At 35.5% G+C, this 21,261-nt stretch overlaps 1 protein-coding gene across 5 annotated transcripts in view; it reads right to left on the bottom strand.

Annotated features, from left to right (window-relative positions):
- LOC145673735 (uncharacterized) overlaps positions 1 to 21,261 on the bottom strand; it is a 453,474-nt gene that overhangs the window by 55,583 nt on the left and 376,630 nt on the right. The window contains exon 6 of one of the 5 annotated variants that reach the window (XM_081743466.1): positions 7,381 to 8,078. The exons of 2 other annotated variants lie outside the window; for them this stretch is intronic. In XM_081743466.1, coding sequence (XP_081599592.1) covers positions 7,855 to 8,078 — 224 coding nt within the window. In that variant the 3' untranslated portion in view covers positions 7,381 to 7,854. Of the gene's footprint in view, positions 1 to 7,380; positions 8,079 to 20,128; positions 20,173 to 21,261 lie in introns of those variants that run through there. 2 more of the 5 variants (XM_081743465.1, XM_081743473.1) reach the window with 2 other exon arrangements.

Genomic DNA, 21,261 nt, shown 5'->3' on the forward strand with positions numbered 1-21,261 from the left:
ACAATCATGTTCCGGTTGTTCATATACTTCAGTTACAATTTAGTGGGGCAGATAACACCAAATAATAGTAGAATTGTGTATTTAATGACAAAAGCATTAAAACTGGCGCTGAATTACCTCGGTATATTGTTAAACGATATAGATATTGAACATATATGATATAGCCGCTGAAGACAATGGCAGCCATATTCCAATATGGCAGCCAAGCATGACTACTCTGTAAGACTCATATTTAGTGTTCCATGCTAGGCATTAAAGAACATTTAAAATGATGACTGACGGAAGGAACGAACAAATGAGTACAAATTAAAACTTTATTTATTTTTCACCGCTACGTTACAACACAGCACAATGCTTTATATGGACGTTAAAAAATCTTTCCACATTACTATAACTACTATTTGACTATTCGTACACTCTCCTTCACAAAGTACATAGCAGTATAAAAGTTGGACTTCTTTGCAACTACATCACTTGTTACAATAGTTTTGCATTGACATGAATCAGTTCTTGGCATCTCTTGGTTGCTTGTGGCAAAGTGATCCATAGTGATTCCTAACCTCGAATAAGATTTCCCTTCCAACCCCACTTAATTGGCTATGGAAGCAGCACTGGCCTGTGAATTATGACGTGCCTTCACACATGTGAACCTTGGCATGTAGCTTTTCTCATGTTCCTTTTAAAGCAGCTCTTTAACTTTTAAGTGGGGTGGAATCAACTTTACATCTTTTAATGAACAGCTTGTTCCTTGCTTCATCTACGTATACATAAATACGTGTTCGCTTGTAGAGTAAGATAACAAATCTCTCAATGCAAGTGAATATTTCTCCTGGTAGGGATATTGGTTCTGATGATACTTTTAGTAGTGCCTCTGTGAATTCAGGGAACACTAACGAAACGGACTAGGCACTTTTCTTACTATGTTCTGCGAAACGACGCGTATCACATCCCGTAAGAGCACGAAACAAGAGTAATGCACGCGAATTTACTGGTAGTATTCCAGCTACTATTTTTTGGACTGCTAAGTAGCGAAAATGTTCCCAAAACCAGCTATTGTTAATTTTGTAGAGGCAATTCTTGAGCATATGATATAGACAGTACCACAACACCTGCGTGTATAGTCTTAATAAGGATGGTTTTATGGGTTTGGGTACAAAACCTCGCGGCCAGAACCTCGCGGCGACAACCTCGCGGCCCAAAATCTCGCCGGGCCGAAACCTCGCCTGGCCAAAACCTCGCCGCCCAAAACCTCGCGGGACAAAATCTCGCCGGGCCAAAACCCCGCTTGGCCAAAACCTCGCCGCCCAAAACGTCGCGGGGCCAAAACCTCGCCTGGCCAAAACCTCGCCACCCAAAACCTCGCGGGCCAAAATCTCGCCGGGCCAAAACCTCGCGCCCCAAAATATCGCCATACCCAAAATCTCGCCTGACCAAAATGTAAATGTTCCAACAGATGATAAGGATGACGGTATAAAAGACGCTGTTTCAGAAGAAGTATCACGGGTATTTGACCAAGTCCCGCGATACCATATGAAAATTCTATTTCTGTATTAGAGGATTTCAATGTGAAGGTAGGGCGACAGGATGTTTTTAAACTGGTTATAGGGAAAGAAAGTCTGCATAAGGAAAGTAATGACAACTAACGAGGTTAGTTTCGTGAAGTTTGGAACATCCAAAAACTTAAAATTTTAACAAAAATCTAATAATATTTATGAAAATATGAAATAATATATGAGTTTTTACGACGTCCCTTGATTATGTCCTATAGGTTAAAGGAGATCTAGATGACCAGGATGAAGGAAATGATCGAATAAAGAAATTGGAAGGAAGCGGGAATAAGCCAAGAAAGCCCACGCACACGATGTTTTGTACCTTATTATTATTATTATTATTATTATTATTAATATTATTATTATAATTATTATTATTATTTGTAATGTGGAATTGCATATTAAGAAACACATTGGGTAAATTTTAAAGAAAACTTTCATTCGCGGCGAGGTTTTGTCCCGGCGAGATTTTGGGTGGCGAGGTTTTGGCCCGGCGAGATTTTGGGCGGCGAGGTTTTGGGCGGCGAGGTTTTGGCCACGCGAGGTTTTGGGTGGCGAGGTTTTGGCCACGCGAGGTTTTGGCCGGCGAGATTTTGGGCGGCGATGTTTCGGCCGCGAGATTTTGTCCGTATCCCGGTTTTATGATCATGTTGCATAGCGCGCTGTGCATTCAAAAATTGTCTGACTCTTGATACATACACAGTGTGACAGTCTTCTCAGTACTTCATTCGTTGTGAGCTTTGAACTCCCTCACTATTAGTAAAATGGCTGACTGCCTTTTCTACCTGGTATGAGAAAACTAAACAATTAGGCTTTGTTTATGTCATTTCGTAAGAAGGTTTACCAGTTTTTAGAGGTATACAATCTTGTTGTCCACGTTTTTGTCTTAAAAAGGCTTTGAAAGAATCTTGCTTATAGATATCCCACATACGTCTAAGCGTATTATATATTTTTTTGAATGGTACACGATAAATATTCAGTTTACGAGTATTTTTCAAAGTTTCTTGTAGTTGTTCGTCGTAGCATCTGAAGTGCATGGGCTCCATTAACAATGTAACAGGTACAACTAGGTGGATTTTTCTGATTATTGAAATATTTTTCTCGGCATTCTATCAATTCTTAACACAGGCGCATTTCTTCCTTATAGAAAAGAGCTGGTGGGTACCTTGAGCTTTCATAACATATGAACTGTTCAAGATCTCCACCTTGTTTTTATTAAATGTATAGTCTAGCAATAATTCAACATCATTTTTTTAAAGTTACTATCTGATTCTTCGCTATATGACTGCTTTTCAATGTGTGTTCTGCGAAAACTATGAACTTGTTCTATGGATGAAGTACTCTATGGTAAATGCTTTACACTACTCCAAGCCACAGCTTTTACTTCTTGCATAACATTGACAGAGTGAAGACGAGAAGTTCTTATTCTTGCAATGGGGATGAGATCCATATTATTTTCCTCGAATAGATTTGCAAGCCTTTTCATGACAATTAGTGAACGGACATCTTTGTCGCATATTTTTTGGAAGCCATTTGTCTGGTCGTGGTGCCAAGTATCACGAAAAACACTACTCCGTGCCTTGCCTTCTTCAAACTCTGTAGATTGGAAAGTTTCACTCGTTACTGCAATCATCCAACGGTGAAAAGCATTTGCATTATCAGTACGTTTAACTATCTCACAATCTCGTTTAGTAAGTGCATTACTTTGCTCATAAGCTTGGTCAATAGGTATTGAGTAAAATATATTTGTTGTCTCGTGAATAGCGAAACATCCCAGCATTAAAATTTGCGTCCAACGCAAGGTGTTGCATTGGAAGCTTAGCCATATCTCTTAAGTAAAAAGAAATAAACCTGACACAGTTTGTGTGATCCAAAGCATGGAACCAGGGTGTTAGTTCATGAAAGAAGGAACTAACATAACAATTAATAATCCCATTTGAAGTACAGTAGACCAGTATTTTAATTTAAGATGACTCTTTTCTGCAAGGCAACGGCAGTGACTTGTGAGCTTTCCTTATTCGTGTGTTGTGGGTTACTTTCAGAAACGAATTTATAGCACTTTCAGTTGCAACTTACGCTCAAACTAAAGCCTCAACTAATCTGCTTCTTTCTAGCCAGTCATCCAACTTCTTTAAGGCTGTAATTTCAAAGTCCACCTAACATTAGTACTATTTTCTCCTCCCCGTGGAATTACAGTCATATCCTCTTAATCTGTTTAGCTAAGACAAAGAGAGAGTTTTCAAAGGTGATAACTGGAATCAGTTCTGAATTTAGGACATCAAGAGTTTCTGGACAAAATACATTGGAAATCATGGCTGCTGTATGAGCACCTTCAAGGTATGAGAGCATGGGACAAATATTGTTCTGTTCATTCTGGAGACTATCGGGAACAGACGGACATGAGCTCAAGTTTTTTTTATGAATCTTGGAGTACTTGCGTCTTCAGCTGTAGGTATTATTCCTGTGTTTGCTGTACAAAGCCATCTCTGGTGAGGAATAATTACACTCATAATACAATTGATTTCTTGAACTCTCGTCGAACATGTGTATACGAAGACGGCAATGGATGAATTTCCTTCCCTGCACACGAGTGTAGAGAATCATTTTTATTGTCATTTTTTGGAGGAACTTCTTCAACAGGAAAAGTTAAATATTGGATTATGGAGATTCCAGTATCATGGAAAGGATCTTTCGATGTAGTAAATGTTGGATTGTAGTATATATTGTGAACAGCAGCACTTGTGAATTAAATGCTTCACCACAGAATAACAGAGTACTTGATGCTGATGAAATTACTAGGGCGTTTTATTACCCACTATGTAGACAACTGCAACTTACAGTCATATGAAATACTAATACCAAGACCGTATCAATTAATTCTTTCTTTCGCGTGCGAACATGCAACATGAGACATACGGGTTTCCTGTTATGGACTGTTTCCTACTGTATTATGAGAGAAAGGTGTTCTTGTAATACGTTTCTGCATAACGCTATTGAATTTCAGGAGGATAGCGATTGAAAGTGCAACAGTTTGATTATCTTCAACCTAGTATTTATTAATGCATGGGCATCAAATATCATATTTACCAATTCAAGTAGTAAACGTGGAACAGTGCCTTGCTGGCATGTACTCTAAAACCGTAGCAAAATGCTTTTCTTCTCCAAACATCACTCGTCTGATAATTTGTGAAGCACGTGCAAGCTGAACTGCATCATTGTTACTAATTCGCAAAGTTTCATAAGACCCTACTTATTATGTCTCTTGGTATACGCCTTCATGTCAGGGAAATGTACAAGAACTCGCTGTTTGAGCCGTGTTGTATGAGTTTTTCCATAAATTTGAGCTCCAAACTCATTCAGTTTGTCTCAGTGAAAGTCAGCAAGATTAGTAAGCTTGAATACTGGAGATGGTTCCTTAATGTGCATAAGAAATTCTGCTAACGCACAAGCATGCAAGGACCTCTCATGGTCATTTCGTTTGCATTCACCTCTCATGCTTTCTTATTTTGTTACACAATTGTACCAAACAACTATCTTGGTGTTTAGCCTATACTGTCATCATGTATTAGTGCTTAGTCTACCCAAAAGTTCATTATCTTCAACAAGTCATCCACAAGAACTAATACGAAATGGTGAAAACCTACAGGGCCACCTATCTTATTGAAGAAGCATGTTACCTCTTTGGTGGTCACTGTTGGCGTAAACCACACACGTTTCGTTCCAGAAATGCATCTGTCTTTTGGCAAGCTTTGTCGGTCTTGAATAAAATTGCTATATATCAATCTGCATGACTGATGGTACCATGCATCAGGAGCTATCATTGTAACCTCTATGTCAGAACCTTGATCAATTCATTTAAGCGAAAGTGTCCTTGGCAACAAATAGAGTTAAGCAAATTTACTATTTTTATTTATTTATTTGTGAAGGTGCTATACCGACTTCCACCCAAAAATTCTCTATTTTGTGAAGCAAAAGAAAGCTGTGAAATACTGTTTGTAACGGTAGCACTCTTTTACTTACCGGTTAGTTAAAAAGTTATGATAATGTTATACTACAAATGCTCTAGTGTTTGAATACTCTTTTCAAAGATAAGGAGGAAGACAAATGTAAGGTATGTATACAGTGTTTAATCTTGTTGTTTCATAGACAAATTCAAGGTCAATGTAATGAAATGGAAACAATGTCCTCGAAAAATTATCATACCCATCGAAGTTTTATAAGCTGTACGGGGACTCCGCGAGCCAAACTGTGAAATGAAACAATGAGCTCTTTGGGTTGTATAGTGAATAGCTCTCGCCAGCAGACAGCTTGGTATAATGGTTAGTCAACTCAGAAATGTTAGGCAACTTAACTTTATTATTGCTGAAGTGTTTTGCGTAATACTGAAAATAACAAAATATAAAAATCGAGTTATAAACATCTATCGTAGGTATATTAAACTAATTGGTGTGATTTGTGAAGTAATTGTGAAATATTAAACTTTCATTTCTTTTTTTAAAAAAGTGTTATTGTACTGAAGTTAAAGTTAATAATTGGGTTTTAGACTGTGCTTAAATAAAATTAAAAAGTGCATGTGTTTGTAATGTAAATAATTTCTGTTGCGAAATAGATAAAATAAGAAATATGCATTTTTAAAATAATTGTTTCAGTATTTCATTTTGCTATAGAAATCAGGAAGTAAATTATATAGGTATAAATTAATGATTCTTGATATTAATTGTAAACTGACTGATTTTAAGATCATTTTAAGAGAAACGAGTGAATTTAGTAGGTTTCGTGTGCGCCATTAAGTTTAGTGTAAAGTACATCGAAGTGGCCAAAGTGCACATCTTTTGACGATACCGTAATTAAGATATTGTGGCATTAAACAACTGCCGTTTGATTTGGAGCTTAATATTAAATTGAAGATTATAGCAAATCCAGGAATATTTTAAAACAACCGATAAATCTGCTCTATAATAAGAACACACAAGCACATTGCACATATGGTGTTAAAAATAGATAAGAAGCATACTTTCCACATCGTATATTCGGTAACAGTGTCTCTCCCTTATTCTTGTATTTCCTGGAAGGAGTTGATAGTATAGTAGATTCGTTAATAATTAAATATGCTAATCAATTAATTTGCACCTCTTCAGCATAAAAGGAAGCAAATTAAATTTAAGGTTTCTGTATTTAAACTTCAATCCGAATGGAGCATAAATTATATACTTACTGCTATACTATATTAATGTTTTTGTCCAATGGAATAATTTTGATCGTATTGATAAAATTTTGTTGAGTGAAATATGAGTTGAATTACGACCTCCCATATACTAAATGTTGAATTCAAATCCCATTCAATTCTGTAATTGGTTCTGAGTTAAAATCTAAGTGAATTGATTTAAGATATTCTATTCAAATACTAATAATTAGTTGCTCCACAAGTCTGTTGTATGCATTCAATTGTTTCCAATAAAAGGCCTAGTTTAAAAGTGTTTATTTACCCCAAAATGTTTATTTATTTTTATAGAAGCGTGTGTGAATGGTAGTTATATTGCCGATTTCTTTTTAGGCACTTTTCAGTTTGTGTGGAGCTTACACTGGAATTTCGCTCTTGGATCGCTAGACAAGAATGCAGAATTAAGAACAGCTCTAAGATAGCCAATGTTGTGATATTTAGGCAAAGACACACAGTTGAACTTCATGTCGCGGCGTTGTCAGTGCTTAATTCTGCAAGTCAAGAACTTTGATATATATATATATATATATATATATATATATATATATATATATATTTGTTCGTGGACATGATATTCACTGGAGACCCTGCCTAAACTAAGGAGATATAAAGAACTCATATTATTTTTCATTGCACTTCAAACAATTACAAGACTTCTTATACACGCCATATGAACCATCTTCATATCATAGAGGCATGGGTTGGTTGTTTATTGTTCACACACCTGAATAGATTGGAACGCTAGATGTTCAAGATTAAAAATAATAAACTTGCACATTTCTCACATACTACATTGTTAGTCAGCCATATTGAAAAATGGCACCCATTGCCTTCAGAGACTAGATTACATGTACCAATTTATCAGAAAGTAGACAATACCTTTGCTTGTCCGCCTCACTATTTACAATAATACGATATATTTCCTCCTGATTTTGACTTACCAGTAAACACGTAATTTACTGTTCTTAACACAGTAATATCATCCATGAAAAAGAACTATATATATAAATATGCGGGTACACGATATATCCACATTTAAAATTACAAACTCTTCATTGTTCACCTTTGTAATTTTTTGCGTCACTAGATAATAGTTCCTGAAACTCTCCTGTGTCTTATACTCATGTGATTAGCTAAGCTATTTTTATTTTTATACATTTTTCTGCACAGAGTACAAAGATATGGACCCTTCTCTTCTCCATGTATGTTCCTCACATGAACTGCAAGCGAGTTCTTTGTTAAAAATTGTTTAGAACACTGGGGGCAGCCAAATGTTCCTCCGCCTGCGACATATTGTACGATTTTACCTGTTAGACACAAAAAAAAACCTTTGTTATTAACACTTTTTAAAAAAGATTTACTGTGAGAATTCTATCACTACAATTATTTTCAAATTTACTACGGTTACAATTCGGTGAGTAAATAAAGGTCATCAGTTTCAAACCACATATCAATCTGTTAACTCGTTATATTTTTTAAATACAGGTATGATTTAATACTTTCGATCCGACTGCCCTACATAGAAGGCAAGCTGGTATCTTGCGTATCCGGCCGCCCTCTTAACAGGGCGGTGTCTTCACAATTAAGATAATCATATATTTACACTATAGGTCTTACGTCATTGCCTTCCAAGATGGTCAGGGATTGGCAAGACTAGTGTACAATTCATGCTTTCATTCAAAAAGTGAACGAACGTATATACCTACACCATGTAACCCTAACAGCATTGTAGACTTTTAATAGCTTTACTTAAAACTTCAAGGCCAAGTCTGTAGACTTGCCTAAGCTTGCACTTACATGACTTCAGACCTAACCAACTGTATAGCAAACTTGCTAGTTCCTCGATTGCAAATTTGTATCAGACTTGACACCAATACATAATATGGTACAAGGCAAGTCTTAAAATTCCTTTAAATTGACATGCCTGTTAAGCATGACTTAAAATTTACACCTGGCAAAGCCATACACAGAGAGAACCTCTAAGGCTAAGCCTAACACGCAAGCAGCCTTCATTCTTACACCTGATCTAAGCATACACAGGTTTATACGTCAAAACTATCTCGACTCCAAGCATGACTTGAAATTTACACTTGACAAACACATACACACACAGTATTTCTAAGGTTAAGTCTATCAAGGGAAATTAGGAGTAAACTTAAATTTACTGCAGGCTTGCTTGCTTATTGGGAAAGTTTTTGCTTTCATGTCCCCATGCGTATATCGAAACCTGATGTGCATTTTTATGTGCCCAGTCAACTATATTCACTCAGTATTTTCAAGATTCATGTAGTGAAAGAAAGATTTGACGCTTTTCTGTGTTTTATCTTACACTGAGAAGCATCCAAATTTACAAACATACTGTACTAAGACAATTTGACGTAGACAACTTATTAAGTCAAAAATGGAAAACTGGGCCAGTTTTTGAGACAACTTATTATATCAGAAATGGAAAAGTGGGCCAGTTTCTGAAGTGGTGAAGCTATGAAACAATTACAGTATACAAATAATAAGATACGTGTTTTTAGAAAGAACTCTAAACAATGCCGAACAGGGAGCACAACAAATTTAAATACCCATCGAATCGAAAATGGTAAAACTTACTTGGGAGTCTGCACTAGATTACCAATACAAAATAATTTGTCTGAACTTACAAATCACAAGTAAAGACTGCAAAACTGGAATATAAAATCATTCTACGACCTGGGTGCGATACATAACGAGGGAGATTCATTATCTCATTATGCCCTTGTTCAAGTGTTGAATACGGTTTGTTGAACTTTTTCATCAAATAGGTACTTCGGCAAACAGAGGGTGAATGCGGCGAAACTGTGATGCTGACCACATCAGCTTTTCCACCTGTTAAGGTCATGGAAATGTATAGCCTTACCCTCACACCGCCCAAAACTTGTATTTAACCTGATTCGATTGAAGGATGTTAATCTTTTCATTAAAGGTCCTAGACTTCTTTTAACTCTAAAATATTGAAAATGAAACCCAGTATATAATGAACTACATTCAAATATATTGCACTATGAAGTGCAACGATAATTCAGAGTATAGAATTCTTAAGTTTAGTCAGAGTGTTTCCGAACTATGAGGACAAACTTCGGGGTGATTCCAAAAATATAAACAGAAATCCCTAGTAGCCCATATCCGTCGATGAGTAGTTTAGGAGACCGAACTCTTGGGAAAGCAGACTTTCGATATGGACGTTGCTAATATATTTGCCCATTATATATTCGTAACTTCCTCTATCCAAAAATACACGTTTAAGGATCATGCAGTGGCAAGTTGGAAAAGATTCCGGGAACTCTAAAAAGTAAAGATTGGTGAAAACGAGATACATTATATCAAATATCTTTAGGAGCAAAGTCAGTAACAAAAGATTTATTATTATTTAACTAATGTAAACAAAAATTCTGTTTCAAGACTCCCCATTACATTTTAATTCTCCATATTGTATTGAAAGTTTGTTAACCGAACTTCTTTGTTAGATTTAAAACGGGTCAGATTGCTTCATTGAGTTGGACTTCAACATGCTTTCATCGCCGAGAGAATCCCTATATGAGACAGAATTCGAACTAGATGAACCTCCAGCGGGAGTCATGCCCGCGTTTCCCATTCCGAAGGCGCGTATACTATCATATAACTACACAGGAGTTTTCAAGTATGTAGGATTTAGGATATTAGTTTGACAATGAATAATGAAAAATATACTTAAGTTGCTTTCATATTTGTTTTTCTCTTTTTCAACATATACACAAAGAGAAAGATTGATAAATGGCTATCATTTATGTAAGATTCAGGGTATCCATCACATGATTATTTTGTAACGTGAAGTTTTATGGTTAACATAATCCAACTCGTTAGATGTTTCACTTCAAAGAACTGGTTGCATTCTACAGACTTCACCAACTTATCAGTATGTACTGTTTTGCAGTGCATTCTCTGCTATTTGCTCAAACACGGTCACAGGAAATTGTGTCACGATCACAACGTGGGAGAAGCCTTTGCAGTCTAATTAGAACTCCAACAGGAGGGCCGTAATCATATTTGCTGGGGTTGACTTTTCATCTTAGTCATACCTACATACCAAGTAAAAACTGAAAATTTCAAGAAGATGAAGCCCCTTAGCTACAGGCCTGAACCATTGACCAGCTTGCTCTACGGTATCCATATCTCGCTTGAATGTACGATATGGAGCTTAGTTTCATAATCTACAGCACCGCGCGTCAGAACAAAATAAGAATCAAAGTTGGGGGTCATTTTCCAGGTCTCTTCTCCGCCTGAATGTGTGTAAATCATACATTTTTGGATCCTTGTTGTATTTTCCATATCCTCATTCTTCTTTCATAACTCCAGGCCGATTAGAACCTAAGGTACGAATATTTGAAAGTAACTATATGAAATCTGCGTTTTTCTAAAACTCGGCCCGGTACCAATGACCTTACGTTGCAGAATGGGATTCACATTTGAGTTTAGCGTCCCAGGCCACATGAGACGTAGAATCCGAACCACATCAGCTCCCGCTGAGATCAAACCCAGGGTTACTGCGATTATAGCCACGAAGGAGCTCCCTTGCAGAATGGCCTTTGTAATCAAAAACTTACAAAATCTCATTCACAGTTAAAAATCAAATTTTGATTCAGCTATATTATGATGATCAGCTACACACTTTTTGTTACGCCTGGAGTTAAGAAAAAAATTATATTTTATTCATTTATATTCGGTGGCAGGACCCGGCCCGCGTAATTCTGTTTATCCTGGTCCCTACTGTTTAAGTACACTCCAATCTCATGCGAAACAATAATTGAACAAATTTAATAAACATGCTCATACTAATTATTACAATTATTCTTTTGCTGCAAAAAACATTAGTATCAAATAGTGTAAATAGGCCTACTACATTCATGAAATAACTTTGTACTAGGAAAAATAAATCACTTATCTTGAAGAGCTCAATTCCACGAAAGCTTAAAGTAAGTCTGTTCAAATATTTGTTCCATGGTGATTGTTTTGAACACCCTTATATCATCCCTCCCCCCAAATCGTAACATATATTTTACCAAAATACTTTATCCAAAATATCAATGTTAATTTTATAACAAACATAAGTAGAAACTGTAATCATGTATCACTATTTCAATAATATTTATATAAAGACAGTGTTCTTTTTCTCGCGGTCCACCATACCACGGCACTTGTAAGATTAATTCTTTATCTTTTGTTGTTGTTGTTGTTAACACAACTCACTTAGTGTTCCAAGTAAATAAATTTAATGAATATTCATTGGCGGTAATTGTAACATATGAAAATGAAATCTGAGTTTTACGTCCCACGATTATGCTGGCTAGGCTAAAGGAGACGGTGATGATGACCAATGAATGAAATGGTGGAACGAAGAATGTGGGAGGAAACGGAAGAACCCCAAGGAAACCCACGCACACGGTGTTTTTCCACCACAAAGTTCACTTGACGCGAGCTGGGAATTGTAACGTATGAATTTAGACTAACGTAAATCGTACTACTCGATATTAAGATTATTACAGAACATTTCGTTTATCCCAGTGATGTGAACACTAGCATACCAAAGTCTCTGTTTCTTGTTATATATGCACACTTAAAAGTGTTATTATCTTTGATGTTCCTTAGGAATTTTCATCGACTGAATGACTAGCACAAACTCCCAGTGAGTGTCTTTTCTAACAAATTATGTTTTCTCCGCAGTTTCGATCATCGTGTGCCTTTACAAAATACACAAATCCTCTTCCTTGACTATCTTCAATGTGTCGCGAATAGAATAGTCTTGTCTCTCTGTATTTCCTATGTCACGGATTGGCTATCCCACACTATTCTCAATTAGCGGTTGCTCTAAGAGTGTGGTGAATGTTACACTCCTATTTGTCATGTGTGTGTTCTCGAGCAACATCTAGATCCTATATGACGAATTCAATGCTGTTCGCCATGACCCTGGGATCTATGGGAAGGTTCGCAAGCCCATGCTAAGGCGTTGGATATATATTAAAGCATTACACAGTGAAACAGGAAGGTAGCTCGATAACTACTTTGCAGTATATTTTCTTTCGTTCCAGCTGTCCAGATCAATGATATTATGTCACACCACACCAGATGGCCACAATATAACTGTTACATGCTGTATATATTTATTCACCCGAACTTGTAAAAAATCAAATCAAATCAAATCAAATAATATATATATATATATATATATATATATATATATATACTGGGTGTTAATGAACTACACCGACAAACTCTAAGAGGTAATTCCTTACATCCAAATAGACAAAAAGTTCTTATCGACTTGTGGAGAAAAGTTTACAGTTTCAGAGCTAGGGGTGTCCAAAAAATCACGAAAAAGTCAGAGACGCTAGTTCAAATTGGAGAAACTGTGGATAGTGGTCCTCATCAGCGTGAAATAAGTCACGCATGCGCAATCCAAAAATGCATATTTAGTTGATGTTCAATGGGTGTACAGAGTATTCCCAGCAGGGTGAAATTCTTTTACGCTGATAAGGACCACCATCCACAGGTTCTAGAATTCGAACTAGGGCCATTTGAATTTTGGCTTTTTCGCGATTTTGGACAGCCCTAGCTCTGAAACTATGCACTTTTCGCTATAGGTCCATATGAAGTTTTTATGTTATTTTGATGTGAGGAATCACCTCCTACAGTTTGTCAGTATAGTTCATTAACACCCTGTATATATATAATGAAAATTCAACTTAAGTATCTTATTATCATACTTAATAATTTATCAAACCATTCGATACCCTTACTATTCTTTAATGTAACGCAGAATCCAATAAATAACTATGTATTGGGTGGCAAGGATAACGGCTGATTATTCACAATGTCCTACATCGAAAGTAGCACACATTACACTTCACTTGTTTCTACTTTGTAATTTAGTGAAATATGAAGGGGGCACATAAATAAATATCATACTCTAAACTGTGGCGCATTCAATGATAATGATGTATATTCTTAAAGTAAACTTCTAAATATCTGGAATTTCGATTAGAATTAGGCCATTTTAGCCCATCACTTATGAACGATGAAGTCTCTCAGTGATCACAGTACCCGGAGAAGTGGTAAAGGAAGAAAGGAATGGGGAAAGAAGGAAACACCCTGGGACCTTTTGTAAGGTACCATCCCGGCACTTGCCTGATGTGAATAAGAAACACTCAAGAGAAACTTCACTCAGATGGCTGAACTGAAAAGGATTTACACATTTCCGACCGAGTCTTCCCACAAGGAATAGAACCCAGGACCGCTCACACAAAAGGCTAGAGCGTTAGCGATCACGCGACGCGGGCCCACAAACTTGGAAATTGATTGCAATGTTTGGAAAATAATATTTTAAATGAACACATTTAAATACTGAAACATTTTGTTTCAGATACTACGTAGTCCTATTATAATTAAAACATCGAAGCCAGTCTTCTCAAAAAATGTAAAGTCTTGTAACTTAAGCCAAAAGTGTTTATAACTGAACACTTTCAATTATTTGAAATTAACTGTACATAATTAAAATTAGCTACACATCTAGGTAAGTTATACATACACAAAGAGAGAAAGAAATAAAAGCAAAGAAGCAAGAGAAAAGAAAGAGAAAAAAATTGTTTTAGTCCCCACCCAACCAGGTACATTCTAGGAACGTGCCATTTAAGTTCCATATGTACCGTTTACGTACCTGGTACTTGAAAAATGTACATTTCATATGCATAGCACGTGTCGCTAGGTACGTGCCTTTCGAGGAATTTCTGACACTTGAAAGGTACTTTTACATGCTTCACTGGAATGTGAGGAATGTGAATGGCACATACCCCATGTACCATGGCATGGTTGTGCGTTAGTTGCTTCGTAGTTGCGTAATTGCGACTAGGGTTGCCAATTTAGCCACTTTGTGACGAGATCTGGCCATTTTGAGAACGTCGTTAGTCACATAATTTCCAAAGAGCCAATAGTGGCTTTTTAGCCATATGCTTTTCACTTCTATAGCCACTTTCTGAGTTTAGCCACATTGTAATATATTGTGTGTGTCATTTTGCAATTTTCTGCAGTGTTTTCTTTCTTCTTGCATGCAGTATGTAATAAGCAAATACATTACATACAAAATTAATATATTGTCAGTTATATATGGTGCTTATTGGGAAAAACACTCCCCAAAAAAGTTCATCTTAGACTGGAGAAATGGTTATCCTTCCTTTTCCATTATTATTTGGCTATGAAACAAATGCCGGAGACATATACAACCGCTATATAAAACAGTGTGGTGTTGGAATGTGTAATGATTAGGATGTGATGTTTTATTTTATTTTTTTGAAAGTTCAACACTTCCAATGTACCCGTAAAAATGTACTAAAGAAATAGTGCCCATGTGTTTTAAATATTCAATTAGAACTGGACAATCTACATGAAATTTGCAATCGATCAGTGAAAACGTCATCTTTCTAGAGCCTGTAGTTTCTGAGATCTCATTGTCGAGAAACATATATGTGTATTTTAAAAGAGCTCCAAAGATGGCAGCACAATTCATTTGCATGTATTTCGGAGAAGGCTTACTAAAGGCAAAGGCCTTTGAACAATAATTTAAAAGGATAAACTTTGTGAAAAATATTTATTTCAGTAATTTCTTTAAACTACACTCTTTTAAAAATATTTGTCTTTGTTATAAACGTGAAATCACAAATAACCGTAAATCAAAGGTTTGAATGCTAAGATTATAGGTTAGAGCTCAGTCGCTCGTAAATGTTACTGTAGTATTTTATAGTTAAATTGCCACACAGATGCCGGAGGAGGGCATATATTTTCAGAGTTAGTTGCTTGGCTTTTTTTAAAAGTACAAGCTTCTAAATTCGAACGTAAAAATGAAGCGTTAAGTTTTAGTATTTAAGTACTCGCACCCCCAGTTGCATAGCACTGCCCTAAGGAACATTGCTGACATGCCTAGTACATTCCTGGCACATGCCAATGCCCAGTAAATGTGTCAAGTACATACACGGTACGTGATATACACATAATAGATACATTCCTCGGTATGTGTCATGCACGTACTTTTGGGCGGAAGTAACCTTATTCCTTACATGTGTATTTCACATGATTGCTCTATTCACGTACCTATCATGTACATTCCAATGTACCTCGAGGAACATTCTTTACACATGATCAGTATGTACTTGTGTTGGGTGGGTCTTTCTAACCGGAGCCGTAGCTAGGGGACGCGAGCCCTGGGCGTTGATAGGAAGAGGATGCCGAACGAGCAGGAAGAAAGGAAGAAATTGTTGGAAATGAGTAACGATGCGTCGCCCCGAAAAGATATTGACGCCTTATTAAATCAATTGTTGTCGGTTTGCAAAGAAATAGATTTTTTTTTAAATTTTCTTGCTCACTTTGCTCGCAATCCAAACGATTCAATAAGAGTCACAACAACTTTTTACGTATTACTTAAAGGAAGTTATTATATATGATTTGCTAATGACGATGTGATATTCAAGGTTCCGAGTAATCATTTATAGTATACGAACCAGCGTTTTCAAAATCAGCAACAATAAAGGTCTGAAATACGTGTTCGGTGCTCTGATGGTGATGAGTTTGCTTAGTTAATCATGACTTTCTGCCCAATCGGATTAATCACGACGGTGAGAATGAAGGTATGAAAATGAAAGGAGTGAAGAGACACGCAAGCTGCTGTTTGCGCGTCAATATTAAAAATAAAGGTAAACAAGGGGAATAATAACATATTCGAACACGAAACACTTGTAGAATAGGGACGTAAGGGGTCAGAACTTATCCAAACGAATTTCATCTTTTCCAAAGACATCACTACCATTGACTTTTTTTTTTTTATCATAATGACATATGAAATGCTTCCAATTTGAAGGAATTTATTGGGATCATTTCTCCACCAACTACTTGTATCGCCAGGATATTTTTTGTTCATACGTATCTTGCTGTGTGATACTTGTATCTATCTACATACATACAAAACACATGCACACATTATACGTATATATATGTGTGTGCATGTGTGATAGTGTATTTTTAATATGTTAATTAATAATAGGTAACCTTAAATTCAGAACTTTCATCAGAACTTTCATTAAGATATTAAGTAATTACTATAATTTCAAACATATGCAGTAGTCAAACTATATTTTGGACTTCAAATACAAACATTAAACATTCTTCACCTCCATTGATCAATATTGAGAAACTTGCAAAGAAGGCTCCTTCTGAATTTCCGCTAAATTTCACAGAATATATATATATATATATATATATATATATATATATATATATATATATATATATATATATATATATATATATATATATTTACCGTAAAAGAATCAAAATTGAAATGTTATTTGTGTCATCACATACAGAGTAATATTTAAGAAGTTTACAATTATAAATGAAAATTAATAATTTCGAACATTTTAAAAACACATAGTTTATAATGTATTGAAATTTCATTTCTTGTCAATAGTATGAAACGTAAATAGTTGTAAATTTCCATAACTGTTCTCCAACTGGACCTGTATACAACCGAAGGTAGTTTTGTCAAACTTAAAAGAAAGTCCAAAATAAGCCTTTGGAAACAGCTCTTATTTGTAAAAGAATACATAATGATCGCTTTCGGTTATTGCAATGGTCTGTCCAAAAAAGCTAGATAAATATTCAGCATAGCATAACAACAAATCTGCTTCTGTTATATGTAAAAAGAAAAAAAGAAAAAAGCTTGGTAAGGTGAATATAGGGGGTGCCGAATTCTACTTCGCCCTGTGCTCTGTAATCTCTAGCTACGGCTCTAACTACAATTTTAAAATTATTTTCAAATTTTCATTCCACACTAAAAGAAACAGCAAAAAAGCAACCTAAAGCAGTTAGAGCAAAAAAACAGAAAAGCAATATTCACAAATGTGTAACTGAAATATACACTGGTGGAAACGCTTTTAAGAACACCAGTAATAGTTTCTCGATGTGGCTCAAACTTGATTTAAAATGAAAAATGGTGGTCAGTGGTAGTGCCATCAGCGGAAATAAAATACAGCATCAGTACTGTTTAGGTATGTTGAAAGACAACCCCATTATGAAAGTATTTTATATATATAAATTACATACACATTGTCTATTATTCAATTAGATTAAATTACGAATGATTTATAACATTTTCGGATTAAAATGTCTAAATATAAAAATCATATTTTTTAAGGACAGATTATTTTATATATTGCAAATGATATAAGAGTAATGAGTATGTTGAAGAACGCATATTTCTTTGTATGCTTACAAACCTTTAAAGCACAGTAAATTAAGTTAAAATAAATTTTATTTAAAATAAATATAAACCATTATGCTAATTAGAAAAGCTTATTGTACTATATGCCTATTGTACTATATGTAAAGACTGCGAGAAATGTTCACATCCACTTTCAATTTATTCAATTTCTGATATACGATGAAAAAGTAATAAATCAATTCAAAAGCCGAATGTCAAAATTAATGCCATAAACATTTTAGAGTGTGTTTTAGAAAGTGTATTAGAATACACTTTAAAGGATTAGAGCGTTTTTATCTTTCTAAAATTTGTAGAAACAAAAATGTACAGTTTAACGCAAATTAAGAAATAGAACTTTGCTGTTTTTACTATGAATCTGATAGTTTTGATAATGACAGCGATTAATTAACTTTATATTTACAATATATTCCAAATGTAACCATAAAGTACATATAAAATGTAAAGAACGTTTACAATACTACACTACATATAGTTACATTTTTGCTCTATTCTATTATGTTTGCAAGCTAATGTATATACATCTTCTCGTAAGAAATATGTTTTATCATAATTTGAAACTAACGCTAGATTATTAATTTTTATAGTATACATATTATGCTTATGACTTCTAATGAGATTTATATCTTTATATGTTTTTACGTTATTGAATAAACAGTTTTTATAATAGTCAAATGTTATATATATATATATATATATTACGCTCTTAGTTATTTCCCTTGCTTTTTCAACCGGCGTGGAAACACCAAAAACAAGTGGTAAATACTCCAAAATATAGGTATAACCAAAGTAACAATGTAGGTGGGGAATGGGAGTCAGAGAGAATGTTTGAGGACAGATCATAATAACGTCTACCACCTTCAATTTTAAGCAGTTTTCTTAAGTAGAAATCATAGCATGCGATATGTTGTTCTAATAGCAATTTTTTGTAGAAATTATATGACACTATTATATTTGCTCTAGCTCGAACCATTACGAAGTTATGGCTGTTTCTTTGTTGTCCCTAATTTCGAAAGAACCACGCACTGTTACAGGATGTCTTATATGTATTTCTGCATTCCGGTCGATTTTCAGATGCATTCTGATTTCTCAGTCACGCAAAACCTTCTGCAAAATGCTGGATGTGGTGTTGATACATGCGTCTACAATTCGATTCTTGAGATGATGAACTTCACCGTGCTTATCTTCACTGCATACATAACAGACTTCACATGGTTTTACATATAGTAGTTCAGTGGTGTCAGGTCAGGGGAACGAGGAGACTGTTCCACAGCACTTCATTGACCAATACGCGCATTAGAAAAATGCTGATGAGGTACTCACCGACACAGGTATCTTAATGGGCTATGGCACTATCGTGCTGGAAAAGTTAGGGAATGACTCATCCTCCGACAGTAGTGGTGGGAAGATGTCACCTTCTAACATGTGCCGAAAACCTGTAGCCGTTAGTGTGCCGTCAATGAAGAATGGACCCACAACACAGTCTCTTCACAAGAAATACACCATCACCTTGCCGGGAACAGACGGGAATGCGTCAAATCAATGCGTATTACTGTCCAACCAATACTACACGTCCTGTTTGTTAACCTCGCTCTACACGTTAAAGTTTGCTTTATCAGCAGACAATATATCAGAGAACGATTTTTTAGTAGCTGCGCTGCGGCTCATTGAGCAAAATCCAGACAACGATCTGGATCATTTTCTATGAGGTGTTAATGAACATACAGATCTTTAGGGTGCCACTTATTCACTGACATAACGCGCATGATTGAAGTGCGACTAACACCAGTTTCAAGAGCTACAATATGCGTGCTTCTCTTGTGACCATTATTGAATGATGCCAACACCACCAAAGTTGTTGCCTCGTCTGTTACTATACACGATCTACCAGTCTTGGGTTGATCTCCAACTGCTCCAGTTTCTTGGAATTTCTCCAGTATCTTTAAACACAATACCATTGCTGATGGGAGTCATTTTTCACGGTAACGGCAGTTAAAATCGTCTGCAACCACACTCGTGTTTCGTTTCCTAAAGATCAGCACAATCTCAATGTGCTCTACGTGCGTCAACGCCACCTGCAACGATACAAAGAAACAGTCATAACTTCGTAATGATTAGCGCTAGAACAAAAATGACAGTGCCATTTATTTTCTACAAAAAAAGCTATTAAAATGATATATCAATGCTATAGTTTCTATTTAAGTCAATTGCGTAAAATTCAACCTGGTGGACGTAATTTGATGTCCTTAAACATTCCTCCCATCTCTATTCACAACTACATTAGAGGTGTTTACTACTTATTAGGGTGTTTCCACACATTTGGACCATCACGTATATTAGTACCCCACGTGCAATGATGAAAACATTGAACCATAAAGATTTTTCACAATGTAATTTTGACTCTCTGTACAGGCATCTTTTGCATTTTCTTCCAACTTTACATTGCAATTATTCATCATCTCTTTCTTCTCTGTTTTTCCTTGTACTCACTTTCTTCATCGGAACCGTTATATTTTATGTCTTCTCTAGATTTTTCCTGTTCCGATTCTTTTCTGGCATCGACATCTTTAGACTTTAGTAATGACTTCTGTAGTCCCTATAATGTCGGTAATACTGAAGTAGTTCTTTTCGAATATTTTCTTTCTTGACATTGGAACAATAATATATCTATATCGTCTTCAGATCTAACTCTTGGTCTATCTGAAGACGATATAAATCGTGTTCAGCGTTCAACTGATAGATCGCTATATGTATTCCACTGATATAAATCGTCTTCAGCTATCGAACAAATTGATTTCGTTAATGCATATGCTAACGTGAAAGAGCTCTACAAGATAAAGAGTACAGTATGTACTAGTAACTAATCTAATACAAGGTTAAAGCATTGACTTTTCCAGAGTGACACAAGAGGGAAGTCACATTGTCAGTGGCGGAAAAGCCAGCATGCCCTCTTAAGTGATTTTCTCTTTGAAATCATTTTTTAAATTCTCATGTGAGACAAAAATATTAGAGAAAAAATGACATCGAATTTCCCATTGCATAATCATATACTCAGTATAACTTACATTCGGAATTACTAAACTTAATATTAAATATTTTTCTCGGAAGAAAGAATTCAAGCTATTTAAGAAGTGGAAAATATTTTTTTTTCCCAACACTTGCCA

Source organism: Thermobia domestica, chromosome 17, assembly GCF_964235325.1.
Source record: "Thermobia domestica chromosome 17, izTheDome1.hap1.1, whole genome shotgun sequence".
NCBI lineage: Eukaryota > Metazoa > Arthropoda > Insecta > Zygentoma > Lepismatidae > Thermobia > Thermobia domestica.